Raw genomic sequence first — 8,911 nt, forward strand, 5'->3', positions numbered from 1 at the left:
AGTATACCGTGAAAAGGAGTAATCGAAGACTTGCGAAGCCAAACCCAACTCACTGGCTCTCTATGTACTACAAGCATTTTTATCACATACAGAAGTTCACTGCTAGCAGTTATGCACCTCTGTAATGGATTGTACGACCTTTACGGCTTTACGATGTAGCCTTTGTCCATATGCCTTTTAGGAATTTTGCACACATTAATATGATTCTCTCTCTCTCTCCCCCCCCAAGGGTCCCCATAGAAACACAACACAATCATTGTCCTCCCCTAAATAGACTACTAGTGCCCAACAAGTAAACCACATGTTACATTGGCACTTCAAACATTAAATTCAAAAAAGCTTTAAGAGTGGCTCAATACCTTACAAGGAACGTATCAAGAATAACATTACTAGCAGCACATTATTCAGATGCCTGGTTACATTGACCTCCAGATTTTTGGATTCAGGGCAATATGCCTCATAATACCTGTTCTGAAAATTTGCTGCATAATTGATGGTTTGCCAGCTATTGGCTGAGATTTCGCAAGGTGGATTTGTAAGAAGCTGTGGTTCAATGCTGTAATGTTGTTTAAATAAGGATACTGGTTGAGAGGCAAGGACAGCTTGACATCAAACCTCCATCCTTATGTACAATTTGCCACCCAGGAAAGCTATCAAAGTTGTGACAAGCTTTGAAACTGCATCTGGACGTAAATATCTTAAGCTTCAAGCTCCTCATAGCTGCCAGGAGTCCAAAGGAATTCCAATTGCCAGACATTTATCAGATGCAACATCCGCAAAAACAAGCAAAGCTCTCTGATCATGTTCACAAAACTAGCTATTTACTGCAATTAACTGCTCATATTGTTCACAGTTTGCCCCAATTTCTACAAAGGCAGCAACAAGCCTGGGTACAAGCTTAGCAATCATTAGCCTGAACCCAGTAGAGCTTGTCTGCCCTGTTTCTGTGCAATGTAAAGGGGAAACTGTGGCACCCTCCAGCAAAGAGCCCACTGGAGAACCTTGCATGTATGCATTACAAGCTCGTAGAATGTATGGCCCCCGCGTCTTGAAATGATCTCGAACAAATTCTTCGAAGTGCTGAAAGCAAGCAAAAAAGAAAACATTGGCATAAATTAATCTGTGAAAGACTGGATGCCAATAGCCAGCATACAGAATTAAAAGCAACAAAAGGAAGGGATTAGTATAATATAAGAAGTTAAAGCATCATGCTAACTTTCTGCCACACAAAAAAATAGAATTCAAAAGCAACATATCAATCCATCTTACCTTTGGTGGCCTCCTGATAAGATAAAGCATGGATTTGCAAGAAAGCAGAAAAGCATTCTCACTATATGCAAGAGAATTTTTCTCCCCTTCTGCGGTTCCTATCTGCCTGTCGTAACCTGCCTCATTGAAGTAGGGTTTGGCATTGAGCACTAACCCCTGAACTGAAACGAGGACCTGAAGGATGCTCGAAGTAGATGGATGCCAAATCTCATTCCCTTTTCCAGTCCAAGTATTCAGTAAGCTTAAACAAACCTTTCCTGTCTCGTATAGATTAGGATTCAAACGCAAGCCCCCAGAATGGTAGTGTGCAAGCTGCAGGGTAGAGATGAGTTAACCATTAGCACTTTGCTTGTTAGTTACAAAAAATATATAAAAAGAGCAACAAAACAAATCAGTGGAATTCCTCTGACATCTATTCTACTGGTAAAGGAATCTTACAGGAGGTACACTTGGATATTCTGGTGGTAAATAGAAGTCGAAGAAAAATAGCCCATCATGATAAGGAGTTCCAGCTGCCCCGACAATAACCGATCTCATCAGGTCCATTCGATCTTCATAAACTCTGACATATATAGTATCTGCATTGAGAAATATGTATTCATGAATATACAAAATGACTTGTTGCACTAGCACAAGACTCACACAATACTTTCATCTACAGCTCCTTTGAAGAAAAGGAAATCCCTTTATCGATAACATCTTCATGACCACACACCAGGAAGATTTTTCTCCAGGATAACCCACTCCTGTTGTATTTTCTTGGACCATCTCCTTTGATTGCTGGGCTGCAGACAATAGTGCATCACATCAGACAATCAGCTTCACATACAGGATTGAAAAAATAAGAGACCACCTGGTATAATGATTACTGAAAATACCTGCCCTCTTTCATTTGTGAAAAAATGGTCAGTAGAATCCTTCACACTATCAAAGCGTTTGAAAACAGTTGAGATATGTAGTTGATTTGGCTCCAACCCTGAAATACTTGTGTCTTCCCTTTCTGGAGAATGCTGTTCTTGCAACTCATCAGGAGCTGCATCAGTGCACTCTCTGGAACCAATTGCACTGTCTGTACCCTGAAAATTGATCAGTTCACCACAATAATTTTCTGTTGGTATGCTCGAGGCCACTGTGCGCCCTGAAGGTGACTGCTCCGCAGCATGCCTGTGTAAACTTTCACTTAACTCAGGTGGCTTCTCATTAGTACTGTCTGCTTCATCCACGTCTCTCTCAAGGCCAAGTGTTTGGACAATTTGATGCTGAGAAGCTGAACAACCAAAGCCCTCACCAGTACTCAAGTTCTTCTTTGAGCCTCGTAAAGACCACAGCAAACCAGCAGCAAATCTCAAGGCTCGAATCAAAGCAGTGAAAGGCAATGAAAGAGCAGTTCCAAGTCCATGAGACACACTGTCTCCTGATTGCCCATGCCCATTTATCTGACTTGATCCCTCAGATAAGCATTGGCCTTGATCAACAGTGTCACAAATCTCCTTATGCCCTTCCCATGTGGCATCTTCATCCCAATTCGATCCGTCAAGCTCCTGTCCCCGATCCGAAAAAATTTTAGTTTAAAAAACCTCAAATTTGTTTTCACAAAAAGTGAAATTCCTACTAACTAGAGCTAAGCCAAACAATTATCCATTTCTTCCTAGCCACATCATGATGCACATTAGCGTTAATCTACTCTGAACTGAACTTGCATACACAAATTCCTATCCTCTTAATGATCAAGCATTCTTAACCTGTTCCCCTGCTTCAGCTTCATTCATCTCCGAAGAATCCATGGTCGTCCAGCTGCCTGCATCATCTGCCTCTTCAACCTCGTCAATACCACTATTTTGACTTGATCCGTCATCTTCATCTCTCCCAACTACAAAAATCGCCTGAGGTCCCACCTGAAACATAAGCAAAACCTCACACCCCTTATAAGATGAAAGTTTGAAGAAAGAAAGCTTAAAGCAAAGTTGTCATTCAACTATCATGAAGCCACAAGATGATGCCAAGCTAATAATTATGTGGTTAATGATATACCAATGTCACACTTTCTATGCTAATTGTGTTAGAGTAGAAGGGCTGATGCCCCGCTTGTGTTAGGGTAGAAGGGTTGATGCCCCATCCAAGGTGGACAAAGGGGCTTAACACCAGGACACATGGACATTGGACATGAGAGGTGCAATGTAGCTTGTAGATTCCTCCAGGCAAGAGAAGAGAAGTACAACTGACCCACCTCCCTGCTAGCTCCACTTACTTCCACCACCCTTCTGCCGTTTCTGTTTCCCCCACCTCTCTTTCCATTTGCCATCTTCTGTTCTGCCTCCCTCTGCTGCCTTTGCCCAATTTTTGGGCTTCCCGCTGCCTATTTCCCCACCATTCTTTTCCCGGCTGAGGTCTTCAGCCTCTGTTCAGGCCGGCCATCTGCTAGCTTCCAAGCTCCTTTGGGGCCTCGAGGTTGTCCTCAAGGCCGCTTCCCCACTAGCCTTCACCCAGCTACACCACCGGGGTTGTTTGCAGCCCTATTCCAGTGCCCCTATTACCCCTCTGCTCACAGCCCACCCTGGGCTTCGATTCCTTCCCAAAGGAAAGGGTCTTTCAGCCTTTCCTCCTTTCTACCTGCTCTTTCTTTTCTTGGCTGTCGGCTTTCCCCAAGTAGCCCTTCCTTTTCAACTTCCCTTTCCTTTTGGGCTGTCGTCTTTCTTGGCTGTCAGCTTTCCCTGAGCAGCCCTTCCTTTTCAACTTCCCTTTGCTTTTGGGCTCTTCTACCGTTCATCTCCGTCACCTGCTTCTCCTCGCCTTCCCCCCTTCCTCTTCTAGCAGTTGGTGGGTATTTGTTTAACAAGGGGACTTTTGATCCAATAGGTATACCTTCATAAGGCTAAAATTTATTCAATATTACAAACTCAATCATTTAATAAGACAAGCGAAAGAACAAAGGGAAGAAGACAGTTTGAAAACAACTTCAAACAAAATTAAGAGTAAATGAGAGAAAAAAATTAGTGAGCAAAGCTATGCTTACGTTATAAAAAATTACCCAAGCATGCTGCATAAGCTGCCATTTAGGTTTCAAAAGATTCCAGAATCTCTTGGGTAAACCCAATGCTTACTAAGCTTTGCAATCCCAACCCAGACAACAAAAACTTAGATAGCAAAGAGGAAGAAAGAAAGAGAGTTTATGAAAGAGCGATGGGTCTATGAGACTCAGAAACGAGATACAAACAAGCAGAAAGGGTGGAGCTACTAAGCGAGCATCAACATCCATACTACAGAAAAAGAATGAGAGAGAGAGAGAGAGAGAGAGAGAGAGTCATATTAACGTACATGAAAGGCCTCACGGGCCTATGGGACAAAAAGCAACTAGTAAAAATGACTTACAACATCTGGATAAACCAAAGAGTCGAGGAGTACACAAGGCATCTCAACTCGAGATTATTATAGCATGCATCTAAATACTATCCTATCATAGAATGGCCTTCATTACATCAGTTTAAGACTAAGAATCTTTGGGTTTAGATTTGAAATCTCTAATTAATGCCAGTCCATCTCGGTAGACTGCCCATTTTCCAGCTTACGGGAGTGAGTACCAATATGCCTAAGTTTGCGACCCTACGAATCAGGATGGTTTGATGAATGGACACTTGTGGAAGGGTACGGCCTTTCAACGGAGCACTTCCTATGAGGCACAACCCTTCACAAGTGACACATCCTATTGGAGAGACACTACCATTGTAATGTACCCTCTCATCAAGGGTCACACCCTTCACAAGGGGTACACACCTCTTCATGCACATACACTTTGGAGTATCTATATAAGAGAGGCCCAACTGTATGGATGACACTACAGACACTCAAGCAATACAAATATTCCTTGTTTTCTGCTACTGGAGGCAATTCTGAAGCAGTAGGTGCAGCAGACAGTGCACATAGATATACCATACTCGGCCATACCCTACAGCACATAGTTGCAATCTATTTGGCAGGTTTTGCACTTGATGTCATCAATCTACACTTGATATTTTAGCAGTACTATTGTTTGTTATCTAAGTGTCCTCTGTTTACTTGTGTGAGCAAACATGAGATTATGACTATACTATTGTTTGTTATCTTTCCAAATCTAAAGTGTCCTCTATTTACTAAGCAATGTTATCATACCTTGTGGTACCGAGTGGGCGCTTAAAGCAAGACAAATGTGTGCCTGGGTCGACCCACGGACACCTAAAGAAGCAAGCTCATCGAGATAGAAAGGAAGAGGGTCACCAATGATGTTCCTCACCTCCGTCGACAATCCTTCTGTGCTGCGCACTCTACTTGTGACTCTCTCATACACATCAACAGAAACAAAAGTCATATCTAGAGCTAGGACAATCCCATCCTGCTTCGACTAGCTGTACAGTTTATATGTGTGTGTGTGTGTGTTCAATCTCATGACAATCACACAGTTGAAAACCATACGCTCCATCACACATAGCAAGGACAACTTGTACAATTAAGCTCACGTGGATAAATTCCTCCACCAAAAGAATTGTACATAGAATCTTTAAAGTTTGGAACATTTGGGACAAATCAGTCATCCATGACTGTCGTCACCTGAACTATGTTTATGAAGAATGATCATCAAACAAGTCTCAAAAGAGATCACTCATTGCATAAACAAGTCCCAAAAAAGATCACTCATTGCATAAACCCAAATTCAGCTGTAAAGAAAACATTACAATTATTGCCCATGGGAATAGCCAATGCTTTGTAGGAATAAGAGTCTATCTAGAAAATTTTCGGAACAAAAAAATTAACTTGAAAACAAAATAACGAATCTTAGACACATCAGATGTTTCTCACATTTATGATGGAAATATAAAGAATTTGAAATCACAATATGCACAAAATTGGAGAACAAATTCAGCCACGTTATAGAAAACTTTGACAATGTGTTTCCTGGAAGAGCGTCAAGCAAAAGAATGAAAGAAACACACCTTTGATAATTCTCCATCTGCCCACATTACTTCAATTTCACCATCTTTAAGACCAATGATGATACCGACCCATGATAAATCTTGTGAGCTCACGCTGCCTGCAGCTTCATCTTTCTCTTTCTTTCCCGTAGCAAAAGCCTCTGCATGGGGTACCTTACCAACACCCTCATGGCCCTCTTCAGACTTGCCTTCAACACCAGAGTGTGCCGTAACATCAGATTCCTCCAACACTGGGGCACTGCAAGCCTCCGTACCAGAATCAGATGTTGAGCACAATCGTATTATTACATCCCCAAGGCAATAACTATAATCTGGATGCTCTACTAACCCATACACACTCACTACTTCCTCACTTCCCAACTGACCGGCTTCCTCTGGGCGATCCACCAGCTGTAACCATCTAACTTTTGCCGTCCGTTGCTTGGAGTCCACACTTTTCACAATGCCAACGCGTCTACTTTCAGATTCAGAACCTTCAAAATCAGAACTTTTTTCCATTACGTGCTGCTCTGGCCAGAAATCGTGATCACCAAGATGGTCTATTGGAAACAACGTACAAGCATCAAGGCCACGCTTCCGTGTCCCATCTTGCCATACCACATCAACTTTTGTTTTTGTACCAACAATCAACGATGCCCTCTCAACAAAATCTTCTTTCTTATGTGCTTTTTTCTTGGGTTTGGAAAATCTTCGTTTGAGTTTCCGCCTGTATGCAACCCAACTATCTGAAGCAGAGTCTCTGCTCTCAAGGATGGAATCGTTCCCAGCCTCTGGAGCGTCAGAAGCAGGGGCTTGTGTAGCGTTTCCAACAGTTTCAGTCTCGCATTCTGAATGTGCCCCCTCAACAGGAACTGGAAGTGTAGCAGGAAACTTTTTAGCAAGTCTCTGAGGCAAGAGCGCCCTGTCTCCAAGTTCCCAACTTGTGTAAGACAAATCTGGCATACGTATGAGGCGTTTTGGGTCCTGCTGCTCAGATGGGATTGCCGTAGACTGATAATTGTATCCAGTATGAGCTGCAGCAATCCAATAGACAACAACAGAACCCACTTCTACATCAGTCACGGTACCTTCCATCCTATTGGACTTCCAAAAGCCCTTAAGCCACCTTGCAGTTTTGAAGAGCGCAGAGGAACTTCCTCTGACTCTCTGACCTGGATAATAAGGGCAGTCTGAATCGTCCATAGAGCTTACAGGAATGGGTACAAGGCGCTCTGGGTCGGCCCTGAAAACTTTACACTTTGAACCATCATCGAACAGCACGGTGATGTTGTCAACCACCTCATCCACTCGCCCCAACCAATGATCATGAATCACATAGTCCCCAACTACAAAAGGACGTATTCGCTTAATCTTTCTACTGTCTACGTCCTTTAAAATCTCCCCACTGGGAAGCTCCAGATCCACCCTAAGGTCAACGTTCACTACGGTGCCCGTTTGACCCAATGGTGATGATACGGCTGCCACAATGTCACCGTGCAAAAAGGCCCTATCAACGACCCGAATGTCTCCAATCTTTTCAGTTGATTCTTCCAGATTGGTCCAGCAGATTCGAGCATAACCTTGTGATATCGCTTCAGCGTCGTCACCTTCACCGTCACTATCGGAGCTGCTGTCTGAGTCAGAGTCACCAGCAACTTTTGTAACCATTCCCATGACCCCAGGCTGTACTGCACTTTGCACTACGTCTTCCCTGTACAGCCCTACAAATCTGGGTTTTTCTTCACTTTTTATTGTTGCGGATTCGGTGATTCCACCTGTTTTTGGAACTGACTCAGGATTTCTACTCGGCTCTCCATCCTGTTCCATCCACGGCTATAAAGCACAAACTGTAAACGAAGGACCTGCGAAATCTGCTTTAAACTTGCCTGCAGGTCTGAGCTTGAGACTTAATGAGCGTCGGCGAGTTTGGAATTATGTGATCGAGTGAAAAAATTAGACGTTGATTGCGATCAACACATTCTCTTCGAGCGAACCGTTGCGGAAGTAATACCAGAGTTCCAACACCCAAAAGAATATGCGAGGATCCTTCAAGGAAAACCCAGGCTTGGTGTGATGCGAGGAAAGAGCAGGGGGGGACCAGAGCTATGACAGAGATGTCTGTCTGGAGGGGGGGCGACCAAAGGTGCCAGGCTGGTAAAACAACAGAGGCAAGACCACCAAGCAGCAAGGATCAAAGGCAAGGAATGAGATAGAATGGAAGTGAAGGAAGTGCAAATTGTGATTTGAAAGCAATGTCGATGGAAGGAGCAAAAGGCAAGGAGGGATTCCAAGAAGGCAAGGTGACCTAAAAAGAGGAGAAAGAGAGAACCTGTGGATGATGTGGAGGTGGAAGGGATGGGGAAGGCGAGCAGGATAAGTCGATGGAGGGAAAGGGAGCTGAAGACGATGATCAGAAGCGTAGATTGGCCGCCATAGCCAAAGCATCCGAGCTCTGGACACACAAACTCACAAGAGAGCCTCCAGAGTCCAAAACCTTCAAAAAACACATTGCTTACACAAAAGCAGTATTAAAGCGAAAATCAACATCACCGACACGTCACCCAACTACCAGCTCCCACCGGCCCTCCCCTTCCCATTGTCTTTTGTGCCCCTCCCTCTCGTCCCTCAACGTTGCCCTGGTGGACATTCCCATACACCCTCCCACACCCCCCCCCCCCTTGGAAGATCATCCCTCGTCG

The 8,911-nt window shown here is 43.8% G+C and overlaps 1 protein-coding gene across 1 annotated transcript; it reads right to left on the reverse strand.

Annotated features, from left to right (window-relative positions):
• Positions 1 to 345: 345 nt before the first annotated feature.
• On the reverse strand, positions 346 to 8,695 carry UBC23 (ubiquitin-conjugating enzyme 23). The gene is made up of 7 exons (XM_087381009.1): positions 6,234 to 8,695; positions 3,012 to 3,164; positions 2,148 to 2,810; positions 1,985 to 2,054; positions 1,708 to 1,847; positions 1,270 to 1,581; positions 346 to 1,080 (listed from the first exon to the last, which is right to left on the reverse strand). The coding sequence occupies exons 1-7, from the start codon at positions 8,037 to 8,039 to the stop codon at positions 814 to 816; spliced, it is 3,411 nt and encodes a 1,136-aa protein (XP_087237135.1). The 5' UTR covers positions 8,040 to 8,695; the 3' UTR covers positions 346 to 813.
• Positions 8,696 to 8,911: the final 216 nt, after the last annotated feature.

The sequence above is a fragment of the Dipteris shenzhenensis genome, chromosome 11 (assembly GCF_047967505.1).
Source record: "Dipteris shenzhenensis isolate YYH24624 ecotype China chromosome 11, Dip_SZ_1.0, whole genome shotgun sequence".
Taxonomy (NCBI): Eukaryota; Viridiplantae; Streptophyta; class Polypodiopsida; order Gleicheniales; family Dipteridaceae; genus Dipteris; species Dipteris shenzhenensis.

Coding starts and splice junctions, on each gene's coding strand:
- UBC23 (XM_087381009.1), bottom strand. CDS start 8,039: ATGGAACAGGATGGAGAGCCGAGTAGAAATCCTGAGTCAGTTCCAAAA. Junction 1,582..1,707: donor AATATCCAAGTGTACCTCCT/GTAAGATTCCTT, acceptor TCTACCCTGCAG/CTTGCACACTACCATTCTGG. Junction 1,081..1,269: donor TTATCAGGAGGCCACCAAAG/GTAAGATGGATT, acceptor GCTTGCTTTCAG/CACTTCGAAGAATTTGTTCG.